This window comes from Tachypleus tridentatus, chromosome 3, assembly GCF_004210375.1.
Source record: "Tachypleus tridentatus isolate NWPU-2018 chromosome 3, ASM421037v1, whole genome shotgun sequence".
NCBI lineage: Eukaryota > Metazoa > Arthropoda > Merostomata > Xiphosura > Limulidae > Tachypleus > Tachypleus tridentatus.
In genome coordinates this window covers 21,349,533-21,366,116 of record NC_134827.1, presented here as the reverse complement: position 1 = coordinate 21,366,116, position 16,584 = coordinate 21,349,533, and the positions used below count along the sequence as shown (strand labels likewise).

At 33.8% G+C, this 16,584-nt stretch overlaps 2 protein-coding genes across 2 annotated transcripts in view; both read left to right on the top strand.

Annotated features, from left to right (window-relative positions):
• Positions 1–16,584, top strand: part of LOC143246510 (solute carrier family 23 member 2-like) — a 392,872-nt gene that overhangs the window by 195,047 nt on the left and 181,241 nt on the right. The gene's annotated exons all lie outside the window — the stretch shown is intronic.
• Positions 850–14,871, top strand: LOC143247872 (solute carrier family 23 member 1-like). The gene is made up of 7 exons (XM_076496429.1): positions 850–882; positions 9,872–10,028; positions 11,246–11,428; positions 12,148–12,398; positions 12,580–12,844; positions 13,129–13,224; positions 14,583–14,871. The coding sequence occupies exons 1-6, from the start codon at positions 850–852 to the stop codon at positions 13,206–13,208; spliced, it is 969 nt and encodes a 322-aa protein (XP_076352544.1). The 3' UTR covers positions 13,209–13,224; positions 14,583–14,871.

The following is a 16,584-nucleotide window of genomic DNA, read 5'->3' as shown; positions in this document are numbered from 1 at the left end:
GAAGGTCGAAACGTTGTTCGCTCTTCTATGTAAAATATTTTCTCAACCCAAACGAGCCGTTTTTACATATAAATTTCTCTACAAGTGAGTTTTCTCGACATCACTGGAGTGATATCTGTTTAAACTTTCCATAACATATCTATAGATCCATTGTGATAAAATAATCAAACTTATGTTTATATATTAGTTAATAAAACTAAATAAAATAACCCTGAATATGTTAACATTCTTGAAATTAGTCGTGTGATAATGCGAATAAGGGACTTTTAATCGTTCTACCGGTGTTTTATGTAGAAGTAAGAGAGTAAACATGCTTCATCATTCAGCCGGTTCATTTGATTTTGACACGGCATGGCCAGTTGGTTAGGGCACTGGACTTGTTATCGGAGGGTCGTGGGCTCGCATTCCCGTCACATCAAACATGCTTGCCCATTCAGTCGTGGGGAAGTTATAATGTACGATCAATCGTTCTGTTTGCTGGTAACAAAGAAAACCAAATGTTAGTGGTGGGTCGTGATGACTAGCTGTCTTCTCTCTGGCCTTACAGTGGTAAATTATGGTGAGCTAGCGCAGATAGCCCTTAAGTGGCTTTGCACGAAAATAACAAACAAACGACTACAAGAGAAAAATAGTTTCCTCACTTCCGGTGATATTACGTTCTTCCGCCTCTTATCTTTATGGCTCAAGAACGCAGCACCTGAAACATGTACATCAAATTATTAGTACAATCAACAAGCACACTTACATTGGAAGGATCATTTGCACACAGTTAAGTAGCTATGCTCGATATATCCCATTTTCTGAACCTGTTATACATCTTGGAGTGAAAGTTAAAAGTCCTTTGTTACCATGGTGCAAGACAATCCAGTTTATGAACTTAAGGTAATTTTTGAAAGTTGAATTTATCTATATGAACAGTCACTTGTATTAAACCTTTAGATGTGTTATAGCCCCCCGCTAGTACAGCGGTAAGTCTACGGATTTACAACGCTAAAATCAGGGGTTCGATTCCCCTCGGTGGGCTCAGCAGATAGCCCAATGTGGTTTTGCTATAAGAAAACACACCATTATATGTGTTATAAAACATTATAACCTGACCTACCCCGTTTATTTTATAACACTATATTAACTAACTATCCACTGTACAGATATCGTTTCAAACAAATTTCTCTTTCCCGACTTGTTTTTTTTTTAATATTAGGAAAAAGTGTCTAATATTCTTGAATTTGGTTTTTGTTAAATAACATTGGATAATTAGTAACAGTTAAGCATTGTTTAAGTATTCAGACACGTTAAATCTTCAATGATTATTTACGAAGATAATTCGTTTGAAATCAATATTGGGATTTTCAATATCACGAAAGTTTCCATAAACAATTTTATTCAGAACACAGTTTCAAGACTTATATTAATAAAATACCTATATGTCGTTACACTCAAACTTGAGTTTTAAATCTTCATTGTATTTTTGTGTTACAAATATTTCGGATATTAAATAGAAACTCGTATTATAAAACTACCTCAAAGACCTTATTAAAAGAAAGATTTATGTATAAGACATTTAATTTTCGCGATGTCCTAGCTTACACAGAAAGTGAAAAGTCCGGATATTTTCAGACTTCTCTCAGGAATTTACTACATCCAGCATAACATTTTTGAAATGTTTTTTTTTTTTTAAAACCTGCAAGGAGAAATTATTTATTTATTTCAATTAATTAAATATATTCGTTAATAAATAAAATTTTAATAAGTCTGATAGGTTTATATATTCATTATCTCATATATCTGCAATTGAAAACCATCATTCAATATTAAAATCCATAATCTTGTAAAAACTTACTTTTCTATGTCTCGTGGGAGGTGTTGGGATAAGGTACCTTTGTTTTGTAAATTTCTATAAATGCTTTAGAATGATAGAAACTGGCCCACACTACATCATATGGCCCGGCATGGCCAGGTGGTTTAGGCACTCGACTCGCAAACTGAGAGTCGCGGGTTCGAATTCCCATTACACTAAAAATGCTCGCCCTTTCAGCCGTTGGGGACGTTATAATGTGACGGTCATCCCATTATTCGTTGGTAAAAATGTAGCCCAAGAGTTGGCGGTGGGTGGTAATGACTAGCTGCCTACTCTCTAGTCTTACACTGATAAATTAGGGGCGGCTAGCGTAGATAGCCCTCGAGTAGCTTTGCACGAAATTAAAAAAAAACTACTACATAATATGTTAGTAACTGTCACAGACGGAATCTGATGTACAGTTTTTCATAAATCAACAAAAGTATCAGAGGCATAACACACAACGCTGTTTAAATCGATAAACTTGGAAACAGCATAAAACAAAGTTTATAACTTAGTTTAAGAAATACCGACTTAGCTATAAAATATTTTATGTTTTGATCGTAAAGCTGCCAATTTTTAAATGAATAAAACATTTTTTTACAGAAAAGGATATCGTTTTAAAGACCGTTATTGGAATAATATTATTCTAAGAATTGTACGTAGAAAAAAGTTGCAACAGTTTTTAATTCAACTGTTTCAGCCGTTGCCAAGATAGGTCATAGATACTGGTTTATTTTGAATTTCTCGCAAAGATACACAATGGCTATCTGCGCTAGCCGTCCCTAGTTTAGCAGTATAAGACTAGAGGGATGGCAACTAGTCATCACCTCCCACCACCAACTCTTTTACCAACGAATACTGGGATTAACCGTAACATTATAATGCCCCCCCCCGCTGGAAGGGCAGGCATGTTTAGTGTGAGGGGGATTCGAATCCGCTACCCTCTAATTACTGTCGACTGCCTTAACCACCTGATCATGCCGGACCAATCCTAGATATTGAACTGTCGACTGCCTTAACCACCTGATCATGCCGGGCCAATCCTAGATATTGAACTGTCGACTGCCTTAACCACCTGATCATGCCGGACCAATCCTAGATATTGAACTGTCGACTGCCTTAACCACCTGATCATGCCGGGCCAATCCTAGATATTGAAAACTATTCCTGGGAAGAAGAAAAATTTAGCTTAAGCAGAATTTGTTTTTCTTCCAATTAAAACAATTGATACGTCTGTTTAAAATATATTTGAAACAAACAAACAAATAAAAGACTGACAGGTGTTTCGGTTTTAATCTCTCAGCCTCAATTGCTCAGAAACAGAGATAATCAGGGTGTTTAGAAAATTACTTTTCCTTCTCCCCGCTCTCGAATTGGTGTTTTGATGATGCAACCCCCCCAAAAAAACAACAGTGAAAAAGAGCCGATGACAGGCACCCCACCATAAGTATGAGTATCGTACACCAGATCACAAAGTTGGCGACCAACATTGCACTTAGGGTCTATCAGGGCGGCTGGAATCTATAAATCCGATACCAAATTTTTGTTGTGGGGGAAACGGGAAAAACCCCGAGAAAACCCGCTTTTAATAGTTACTGCCTGTTAAGTTAGCACAAAGAAGGAAGGGGTAGCAAATTGAGGTGTCTCTACGGCAGATCTAAGAAAACTAGGACAATATCATAGGCTTGAAGCGTCGGATATTTTTCGTCTCATGACCTGGGGATTCGGTCGGCGTAAACAAGGTTGCGGGCATGTTGGTGATGAAGGCTGTAAAAAATAGTTCCAGAGTGAGGTAGTGGGAGATGAAAATTCGACATCCCGGTGGTCTCTGGGTGGCTTTTCTTTGCGATAGGTGCTGGTTTGGGTTGCTTGAGATATTAAGGCGCAGTTACTGAGATGTTCGTTGAGGAGTCGCCCGTAGTGATGTCCAGAAGTATTTGAAGTACCTTCGGGAATATTTAACAATATTAAATATATAACAAGACAGCCTTTACCACCTTAGTAACTCAACTCATTTAAAAGTGTTCTAGTTGTTATGAAGCACGTTAAGTTAAAAAAATTGAGAACTAGCCTTTCCAGGTTTTAAATAATAGAACAGAATATTTGTTTTTCTTATAGCAAAGCCACATCGGGCTATCCACTGAGCCCACTGAGGGGAATCGAATCACTAATTTTAGCGTTGTAAATCCGTAGACATACCACTGTACTAGCGGGGGCAGAACAGAATATACATTTTGATATGCATCACAAGCAGACTTTGCAATTATTCATTGGTTACGATGGCAACAAGAAATTTGTCGTCCGAAATTAATAATAATTAATAATTGTTTCATTCTACCTCTTTCCCTCTGTTTTCTGTTTTACTAAATTTAATTAATTATTGTTCTCACAGTGTATTTAGGTTACGTCCCAGAACTTACTTGCAAATTTTTAAGTGTAACCCTTCACTGAAGATTTTGATTTCGTTTGTTAAGAATCAATACTAAGCCAATAAGACTTAGAAATAGTTAAGTTTCAAAATATAACAGCCTATCATCATGTGTATACCAATAAACGTATCAACAGGCTAACTTCAGCACAAAATGTGTTTACAATTACGAGATTTTCGAAGTTTTTTCTAAATTAGGCTTAAACAAATATAGGTATTTTCGCAGTGAATGTTAGTCTGCAAAGGTTTCCTGCTCAAGTAGGTCTGTAGCTCTGCGTCTGTGAATAACAGAAATACCAGGCTATAAGTGGGCTCACATTAATTTTACAGGTTTGAATAAATTGTTCGTAATTATACCTAAAATAATTATCTTATTTTCGCTGTTCTGCAAAAAAAAAAAAAAAAAAATTAAAAAATTGTCGTTTGAAAAGTTCTTCTACTATTATACATGAAAACTGCCTTTACAACCGGGACAACATTGATGATTCTACACTATTATACATGATACATGAAAACTGTCTTTACAACCGGGACAACATTGATGATTCTACACTATTATACATAATACATGAAAACTGCCTTTACAACCGGGACAACATTGATGATTCTACACTATTATACATAATACATGAAAACTGTCTTTACAACCGGGACAACATTGATGATTCTACACTATTATACATAATACATGAAAACTGCCTTTACAACCGGGACAACATTGATGATTCTACACTATTATACATAATACATGAAAACTGCCTTTACAACCGGGACAACATTGATGATTCTACACTATTATACATGGAAACTGCCTTTACAACCGGGACAACATTGATGATTCTACACTATTATACATAATACATGGAAACTGTCTTTACAACCGGGACAACATTGATGATTCTACACTATTATACATAATACATGGAAACTGTCTTTACAACCGGGACAACATTGATGATTCTACACTATTATACATAATACATGGAAACTGCCTTTACAACCGGGACAACATTGATGATTCTACACTATTATACATAATACATGGAAACTGCCTTTACAACCGGGACAACATTGATGATTGTACACTATTATACATAATACATGGAAACTGCCTTTACAACCGGGACAACATTGATGACATTTGTTGTCCAGCTTTGAAGAAAATATTGAAAAATGTTTCAATAGTTTAATGCGCTCTCATATAATCTCTGCATAGTTGGAGAAATAGAATAAAGGATATCATCTCTTTAGAAATAGGTTATTATTTAAGTTATTCATTAATTCATTGAATGAACTACTTGCAAGACTACAAATAAATCGTGATTAGCTTGTCCTGTAAAGGATTAGCTTATCCTTGTCAGCTCATCCAAGTTTCAATGAACTTGGTTTTTAGATTATTTTCTACTACTGATTTTTGAATATTAATATTCAAAATATATAATATATAATATAATATATAATATTAATATTATATTTTTATATTACTTATTATCGAGAATTTTAACACGTATGAAAATGTCAGAATACGCGAAACCAAAATCCCAATTCAGAATATATGTGAAAGTTTATTTGTTGTTGAATTTCGCGCAAAGTTACACGAGGGCTATCTGCGCTAGAGGGAGGGCAGCTAGTCATCACCACCCATCTCCAACTCTTTTATCAACGAATAATGGGATTGATCGTCACATTATAACGCCACAACGGCTGAAATGACGAACATGCTTGGTGTGTCGAGGATTCGAACCTGCGACTTTCAAGTTACCTGTCGCGTGCCTTAACCACCTGGCCACACCATGCCGTACGTCAAAGTTGTAGATTAGATTGTATGCAATTAGTTCTGCATACAAGATGTGAACGATTAACTTTTAGTAGACTATATTTTATAGTTTCTCAAGATATAGTAAATGTTTAGTTGTTGCTTTCAATTACTTGAAGTAAGTCATAGTAATTTAGCTTCTGTAATATTATTTTTGTGAACTTTAAAATTTTTTGTGCTGAAGTATCATTGAGTTTATGTTTTGGAAATACGTTTCGTGCTTGTAATGTGGGCATTATCGAATTTGTTTACAAAAGAACGTAAAGATACCAAATGATAAAATACACACAAAAGTATCCTAATGATAATATGGTCTGTTTATTGTATGAAAAGCTTTCATTCAGTAAAAGTTTGTTTTTCTTCTGGTCGTACTATTTGACGTGACAAAATTATTAATTAATAATTAATTAATGAAACGTTATTATGTCAGAATACAATATATTAGACCAGCAATTATGTGGAAAACTCCATACGTACTTTTCTTGTAAAACTGAAAACTGGTGGGGATCATACAATCTACATGTTTTATTGTTCTACTTTTTGTGTTATTATTGTCGTTATTCTCTCCTATTTCCATGTGCCTTAGTATGATGTGAATCAACTAAACAACTTTCCTTCTTACATGGTATACTGGTTATTTTATAAATTACTGCTGTGAATAGAATTAATTCCAACATTCATGAGGAACTTATGAAGGAAATACTAATTCATAGTATTTGTAGCATAAGACACAGGTAGTTTACAAAACAAAAGTTCTGATATTTCAACTGCATTCATCACATTTTGTTCTAGTGATTTACATTTTACAAACAAAAATGATTCACTTAAAACCTACACAATGTAAATTGTTATAAAAAGTAAAGCCTACTGTATATACTAGTTCTTTCTGAAGCTGTTAAAACAACGTATATTAATAAATGAATGTGTGTGAGTTTTTTCTTATAGGAAAGCCACATCGGTTATCTGCTTTGTCCACCGAGGGAAATCGAACCCCTTATTTTAACGTTGCAATTCCGAAGACTTAACACTGTCCCAATATTAATTAATATGTACAATCCTCTGATTTTGTATTTTACCACAATGTTGAAGCTGCTGATCCTCTAAACTTACTTAAGTAATGTGTTAACTTCTAGTTAAGTTGTTATGAACTCTTCCATACATTATTTAATTACAATTTATAGCTTTAACAGTAAGTAGGCACGGCATGACCAGGTGGTTAAAGCACTCGACTCGTAATCCGAGGGTCGCGAATTCGAATTCACATCACACCAAAAATACAAAACAAACAATTGATAAAATAGAAGTTCAAGATGTGGAGGTGGGTAATGATGACCAGCTGCCTTCCTTCTAGTTTTACACTGCTAGATTAGGGACAGCTAGCGCAGATATTTAAACACATTATGATTTATCTCGGATGAGTCTCCGATTTATTATTATGTTTCGTACGTTAGGTATTACGATTTCAAACAGCCTAAAATTTTAATTTTAATTTAGAAGTTAATTGGATGTTAGTATGTATCACATTTATTATATTTGCCAACAGTACTGGTATACATAACAATTTTCTTTCACAGAAATATATTTAATAGACAATCAACGACACAATTTATGAAAACAATTATTACAAGTAAAGATTTATACAAAAAAAGTTTTACAAACTCACAAACATTACTCAGTCTTCTATTTGGTCCGGAAATGAATCTTTAATTTACGGTTCACGGAGAGCGAATTAATTCTATGTTGATACGCAGGTAAAATTCACTTAACGGGGAAGCTAACCAGCTGCTTCATTGAGCGCACGTAAATTTTTAACTGACTAGCAAAAACAGAAATGTCCAAAGTTAATTATCCAAAGTCAAACGGCTTCTAATATTCTAAATCTGTGAACGTTCTTCATCAAATGTCTGTAGTGTGTGATTACTGAGCGTTTATCAGAATTATAGCTTCCGAAGTTTAGAATATACTGACTGTAACAAACCAACAATATTAACTGTCTCCTCGCGTGTTTCGGTTTATACTTTTTACACTCATTAGGCGAGGTTCTCGAAAATTCGGCTGGCAATAATACTGGCAATCACTACTATTTTACTTACATACATCAAATATTGTTGACTCGTACGCTCGAGAATATTCTAGAAATGTAGAAGAGCAGGCGGGACTTTCACAATACATATTTAACAATATACGTAGCATGCATTAAATTAACACAAACATAAATATAAATATGAATATGTAAAAGTAAATCCGTTACATGGCCACGTAAAGAGGACACTTGACTCGCAATTTGAGGGTTGTGGGATTGAATCATCTTCCCAATAAGCATGCCCTTTTCAGCGTTATAATGTGGCAATGAATTCTACTATTCTTTGATAAAAGAGTATCCCAAGAGTTATCGATGGGTGGTGATGACTATGTGTCTTAACTCTTGTCTTTCACTTCTAAATTGGGGACGATTAGCACAGATAACCCTCGTGTAACTTTGCGTGAACTTTAAACCATACAAAGCAGCAAGTAATCTCTAACTCTGTTTGGCAAATTTTCTCATTTTGTATATCTTTATATTTCAGCGAAATCATTAAACATTCCAATATATAAATAAATAATAAACTGGTTTAATGTTTTACGACTGAATTAAACCCAGAAAGTACTAAGCTGATTTGAAGTGGACTTATAATTTTCAGTAATTGTTTGAACATCATCTCTTATATTAATATATGTTGTTATAAACAAGTACATTGGAAAACTTGAAAATCAGTTGTCAAAATTATGTAGATCATGCAGTTGTTTTCTCAAAATTTAGGGTTTTATTTTTAGAGAGAATACTTATAAGGAATAGTCTTTGCATTTTCGAATAATTCCTACAATAAACTTCACCAATTACTATGCAAAATATAATATATCTCCGATCCCTTTAAAATATAGTTTTTAACACATTCGTCTAGCCATAAAGAGCTATCACTAGAGCATCAATCTTTGAAATGGTTATTTGACTCACAGGTATTATTGACTCGCAATATGAGAATCGCGGGTTTGAATCCTCTTCCCACCAAATATGTTCCTCCTTTCAGCCGTGAGGACATTATAATGTGGCAATAAATCCCCTATTCATTGATAAAAGAGTAGCGCAAGAGGTTTTGATGAGTAGTGATGACTAGCTGCTTCTCTTTGATCTTTCTCTGCTAAATTAAGAACGGCTAGCGCAGATAGCCATCGTGTAGCCTTGCGCGAAATTTAAACCAAATAAAGAAAGAAACAAATAAAGCTGTTACTTTGTTTGGCGCGTTCTAGGTTTTTATCGTTTGTTTAGAACAAAGCACAAAGATACACAATGGGCTATCTATGATCTGCACACCACGGGTATAGAAACGCGGTTTTTAGTAGTGTTAGTCCGCAGACATTCCGCTGTGTCACTGGGGTAGGGGCTCTGTTTTTAATATCTTTATATTTCATCAAAATGATTAAACGTTTAGGAGATAAATAAATAATAATCCAGTTTAAGGCTCTGTTAAGATAATACTAAGGTGAATTGAATGTAAGTGCTTGAGGATCATCTCTCATACTTATAGAAGTTGTTATAAACAAGTACAGTGGAAAAGCTAAAAAAATTAATTGTTAAAATCACGTAGATCGTGGAGAGCAGTTATTCTCTCAGAAATGATGAATGCTCTCTACATGTTCGAATAATTCCTATAATAAGCTTTAGAGACACGTCACTAGCTTCTTATCTGAAATAATATATAATATTTTTTTCATCATTTAAAATCTAATTCTTGATACATTGGTGTAGATACAAGGCGCTATCATTGGGGCATCAATCTTTGAAGTGGTTATTGGACTTACAGGAGTTATTCGAATAATACTTCAGTGGTTAACACCATTAGTTATCGTCCCTACCATATCGTTGATAGGACTTTCACTCTTTGAAGAAGCAGCTTCTACAGCTAGTAAGAGGCCCGGCATGGCCAAGCGTGTTAATCTCGTAATCTAAGGGTCGCGGATTCGCATCCTCGTCGCGCCAAACATGCTCGCCCTTTCAGCCGTGGGGGCGTTATATTGTGACGGTCAATCCCACTATTTGTTGGTAAAAGAGTAGTCCAAGAATTGGCTGTGGGTAGTGATGACTATCTGCCTTCCCTCTAGTCTTACACTGCTAAATTAGGGACGGCTAGCACAGATAAGAACTGGGGAATAGCAATTATGTAAGTCTTGTTTTAGAATGGACTTTTTTTCTTATTGATTGGTTAAGTGTTTTTATTTTATTTCATCTATTGTTATTTATCTAAGATTTAGTAAACAAACGAAACGTGAAGAGTTTTAACATTAATTTGTAACAAATAATTCACGATATTATTCTAGAAAGAAACATAAAAGGTCGTTAGTTTTAGAAATTAATATGTTCAATTTGTAATAAATAGTTTTTTGAAAATTTTAAAGTAATTCTCGTACGCTGAATACGAAAATGATATCCATTTTTTTTCTATTATGCACAGAGTTTCATTAAAAGTCATATGTAGTTTTACATGAGCGAATCATTTTCATTTAAATCGTGTTACATTTTGTTATTGCTATAAGGTTCTGGCCCGGCATGGCCAAGCGCGTTAAGGCGTGCGACTCGTAATCCGAAAGTCGCGGGTTCGCATCCCCGTCGCGCCAAACATGCTCGCCCTTTCAGCCGTGGAGACGTTATAATGTGACGGTCAATCCCACTATTCGTTGGTAAAAGAGTAGCCCAAGAGTTGGCTGTGGGTAGTGATGACTATCTGCCTTCCCTCTAGTCTTACACTGCTAAATTAGGGACGGCTAGCACAGATAGCCCTCGAGTAGCTTTATGCGAAATTCAAAAACAAAACAAAAACAAACTATAAGGTTTTCTAGACCAATCTCGACGTGAGAGTCTTATCGATCATTTTACAATCCACGACAAACACACTGTCAGTACATGAACGGTTAACAGGCAACATCACGTACCATTTCTGCATATTATTTGATTGTGTGTTACACATTTTTTTGTTTTGAATATTACTTATTTGTCTCTATGAAAACAAAAGGTTGCACTGGATTATAGGTAAGAGAAATTCTTTGCCTTTTTAGAATTTCAGTGGTCTGACGTGAGCCTAAAAGCCTCAAAAATAACTCCTATTTTTATTATGAATCTTGCAAGGCTACAAAACTGGAAATAAAAAGGAATTTTTTTATCCGAACCTTCATTCTGCTTTAAGGTCAACAGGTGATTCTCATGGACCTGTACATACCTCATCAGAGGCTATTCATGCAATTTCTTGTGATTCTGAATCTGATGTGAATAGAAATGATGAATGGGATTCTTTTCAACCTGAAATGTCTGGTGAAGTTAATGATTTGGTAAAAGATTGGGACCTGCACAGATTTTGGAGGTCAGACTTCGGATTAAGAATTTTCTTTCCCTAGGGACATACTTGCTTTTACAGGTACAGAAGTCGCGTGAAAAGGTTTATACCATACTTTTCGCAGTAAGGCTAACCTGTTTATTGCATCAATATTACTGATATAATACCAATGGTAGTAACTGCAGTCTATGATCTTAGGGTGTTGCGATTGTTTATTGGCTCGAATAAAAGAAGTAAAAAAGGTATTTTCCTTTACAATGGTAACATATAAAGTGAGATTGACTGTTACATTATAACGCCCCCACGGCTGAAAGGGCGAGCATGTTTGGCGCGACGGGGATGCAAATCCGCGACCTTCAGATTAGGAGTCGCACGCCTTAACACGCTTGGCCATGCCGGGCCGTTATCCAGGGAAGTAGTTAAAAAATACACATTAAAATTTAGATTTTTTTATTTACGTAAGGAATTTATGAACTTATCTCTTGATCGGTTCTTTCAGTGTAGAACCTTGTTCTTCGTTCAGTCATAATTAAGGTAATTTGATTAAACCCCTTCTAAACATACATTATGTTGAAATCAAAGTAAAACTAATTAAAATCAATAGTGTGAATATGTATATAAGATTTATTTCTACTGCACACGGATTTTGATAAAACAGTCGATATGTTGTGTTTATATTTTGATTTTGGTTTTTCAGGACAGTGGGGTTTACCAACAATCAGCATTGGTGCTGTTTTGGGAATGTTTGCAGGAACATTAGCATCGGTTTTGGAATCAGTTGGAGATTACTACGCATGCGCTCGATTAGCTTGCGCATCTACTCCTCCACCTAGCGCCATAAATCATGGAATATTTACAGAAGAATATTTTCTGTATCGTGGAATTTGGGGATCTGGAGGTGGAATGACTTCTTACAGTCAAAACATTGGAGCAATCGGATTAACAAAAGTATACTCATGTGTTGTCCTTCTAAAATAGATTAATACCATTTGTAATACAATTTTGAATATTATTGTAAATTGCTTAGATTTATTGTGTTTTTATACATGTGTATGTATAACATAACTGCTGATTTTAGAAACGTAAAACTCGGTTCATTTTTTCATTTGCTTGATTTTCACACCAACAGGTGGCTAGTCGACAGGTTATTCAGTATGGTGTTGTTATCATGATGATTTTTGCAGTTCTGGGAAAGTATGGAGCCTTCCTAAATACTATTCCTGAACCCATTATTGGTGGAATCATATGTGTTATGTTTGCAATGATAACGGGAGCTGGACTATCCAATGTCCAATTTATCGACCTTCACTCATCGATAAACATTTTTATCCTTGGATTATCTTTATTTATTTATCCAAAGTTGTTTAACGGTCACCAAGGTGCTATTGATGTAGGTACGTACACTTACTAGTATGATTGAAGTTGGGGAAAGAAATTCGTTGAACGTTATGAAACAGTTTCTCAAACCATCTCTTATATAAGAAAATGGTTCAATGCTCCACAATTTACAAAACGTGGTGTATCTAATGTGTTAAAATATATCATAGCTGTTTGTTTTACAGAAAATGAAAGGTTTTTATAACATAAGATGGTTGAGATTTGTCTAGTTACCAAAAAAAACAAATCATCAGTTTGTGAAATATTCTTGAAGTTATTAAATTTTTATTGGTTCGTTTAGGTAATGACGTAGCAAACCAACTCATTACAGTTCTATTGGACACCAGTGTATTTGTTGGTGGACTCATTGCGTTTGTGTAAGACAATTCCATACCAGGTAAGGGAACATTCCTTCGAGAGTTTGTGAATAAACCAAATACATTTCAATATGATTTGTAACACTGTTAAAGTATGACATTAGGTGTTTTATTAGTTTGTTAGTCACAAAATATTCAGTTACTTTTATTTTCTATGGAAGCTGTATAAAATTGTACAATATTGTTTTACATAACTTTCAAATCCGAGAAAAAAAAATCAACTTGCATCTGTAACATGACTTTTTATGATAATTAGTTAATAATTATGTTTATCCATTTTAACCTTCAAATTATAAATACACTGCAGAAAACATTGAACATACTTCTACACTTGTGAGTGACTTGAGAAATCATGATCAAAAATATTAATTGTTATCTAGAACCAAATGACAGGAATACTTTGAAGTAAAATACATGTCAGAACAGAAGGAAGGTTTTACTGTATCCTGTATTAATGGTCCAAAAAAAGAATGAAATCCTTACTAGTAGAATACAAATGTTAACATCACAAGACGATCACTGAAATAAAACCCAGTGTACGATAAGTTATATCTGATTCCTTCTTTAATTTGACATAAGATAATTTAGAAACATTCTTTATAAATGTTTGTATGATGTGATACTGCTTGTTTTACTCGTTGATTCGTGTTGTCTGATATATTGTTCTGTACTAGTATTTCTTCGCTAACGATAATTCTATTTTATATTATTTATTGTTACATGTATTGTTTGATAACATCATGCAAAGTCTGCTTATTCAATATTTTCGAATCCTATTGTCTCTCGTTTCCCAAAATGTTTCTTCAAACATGAAAGTCTTAGAGACTCTGAACTTAGTCTAATAGATTAAAACAATAACAATCAGGTTTCAATATTTGGAGTTGATATAGATTGTACGTGACAATAAACAAAATTTAAACCTAAAATACCCTCTTTCACATAAGAAAGCAATTTTCCTTCATAGCTCTATCTTCCGTATATTATAATATTGCCACAGCTGAAGAATCGAAGAAAGTCTGTTTCGTTTCTTTTTTGGTTAACAAGAGAAAAGATATACAACAACCTATCCCTTCTGTGTCGTTCACGAATATAAAAAAATTTTATTGAACGCTGAGCAACTGGGAATCATCAGAAAAAAACAACAACAACTGAATGATAAGAATGGGAGGTTATATTTACAATATTTTTATCATTCTGATAGAGGATATAATATTTGCAACCTACATATGAGAAACAGGTGAAAATATTATGTCATTTTAACAATAAATGTGATATTAGATATAAATGAATAAACATCTTTTCATACAGATCAATGGAAATAAAACATTTAAATTACTCACGAAACGATAAAATTATAATAAGAATTTATCAATTTCAGGTACAGATGAAGAAAGAGGACTTATGAAATGGAGAGAGCAAGGACTTGAACACAACATTTCTGTTAGTGATCAGTTAACATTGTCATCATCTTCAACCTATGACCTCCCGTTCGGCATGAACCTAATTAAAAGATACAAAATTTTCAAGTACATTCCTATCAGTCCAACATACGACCAGAATATTTTCGTTGATAAAATGAGACCATTATTTAAAATATTTAAACCTCAAAAGATTAATAACAAAAACTTTGACTCTGTAGTGTAACGATACGGTCGTCTTGTTTAATTACAACAATTAACATATACGTCAGTATAAACATATAATTTGTTTGATACAATGAAACCAGAATATTCATTAGTTTCACAAGAAAAGATTCATAAACTGAAATATTACAATAATGTTTTGAAGACGTAAATATATATCAAATCATTATCCGATGTCATTGTATAACCTATATCGTAGTAGTTTCCGTTAATTTTATGTATCACTGAAACAAATTACATAAAATAACACTTTGTAGTTTTCGTCACCTACTGTCTAGTTTAAGTGTATAATCACTTTAATCAAACAACACTCGAAAAAATGTGTTAAACTTCAGTTGTAATAATTTTGAATTATGACTGAAAATATTAAAGTTTAGAATTGTCAGGTATTTTACTTCATGACTCGTTTAATAGCATTTAAGATTCTCTGAACATTTTACATGTTCTAGGTTTGTTATTCATAGATTGAACTGAGAAACAAAACACTAGTAAAAGATACGTCCAATAAAGACGACACTCTTTTTACTGTGATTAATACCACGTTATTAGTGTTTCATTTGTGTCATAATAATTATTATTATCATTCATTTTATATATGTATATAACACTAAATTTTTGCATGAATACTTAATTGCAAAGGAGCAAGGAGTAAATAACGTTTCTAAATCAAATAGCTAAATCTCGTCGTGTATAATATTTACAATGTTAAACCACGTAATAAAAACCAACAGGGAAAACAATATTAGGATTTATAGTATCTCATGTTTTATGATATACATCCAGAGTTTCTATAATCTTTAGAAGATTTACCCAGCTTTTACCAGTTTCAACCGACATGCATTAAAACCGACAAATGATTTTGAGCTTCGGAGACAAACTGATGAATTGATATATTGTGGGACACCCGCTAATTGTTTTGAATTAAGCACAAAGCTACTCAATGGACTATCTGTGCTACCCCCGCTAGTACAGCGGTATGTCTCCGGATTTACAACGCTAAAATCAGGGGTTCGATTTCCCTCGATGGGCTCAGCAGTTAGCCCGATATGGCTTTGCTATAAGAAAACACACACACGATGTATCGTGGTCGTTGTCAGTATAATTTGGAAATACAGCAAACTTTAATAATTCGATAATATGGTTATTTAGAATCAAACGTATAGAAAAATTTGATTGGGCAGTTTTAATATAATACTTGAATCTCAAAACAATAAATCCAATATTAATATTTACAGATTTTTTTTTGCTCTAATAAACACTTCAAAACTGATATGAACATTTTGTAACATTTGTCATTAAATGCCGCTGTATTAATGGGATTGTAAATTTAAGACATTATCTGATTTTAGTTTCTATAGATAGAAACAAATTTGACACCAGTTACACTTATTTATTGTGTAATTTATTGTGAACATTGGATAAAATTTTATGGGAGTATTACTAACGATAGAGTTAAATCAGTCATTTAACTTCAGGAAACTAGTAACAATACTACAATATGAATTGCAGAACAATTTTATAAGCTATTTATTTGCCATGTGGTATGGCCCTACAGTAGCACAGTGGCATGAGTGCGAACGTACAATGCTAGAATCCGGTTTTCGTGATGGACAGAGCACAGAGAACCTATTTTGTTTCTTTGTGCTTATCTTCAAAACAATCAAACATTCAATTAACATTTTATAATACTTACGAATTCATACTATGATAAAATCAATAAAGCTGTAAGTGATTCTT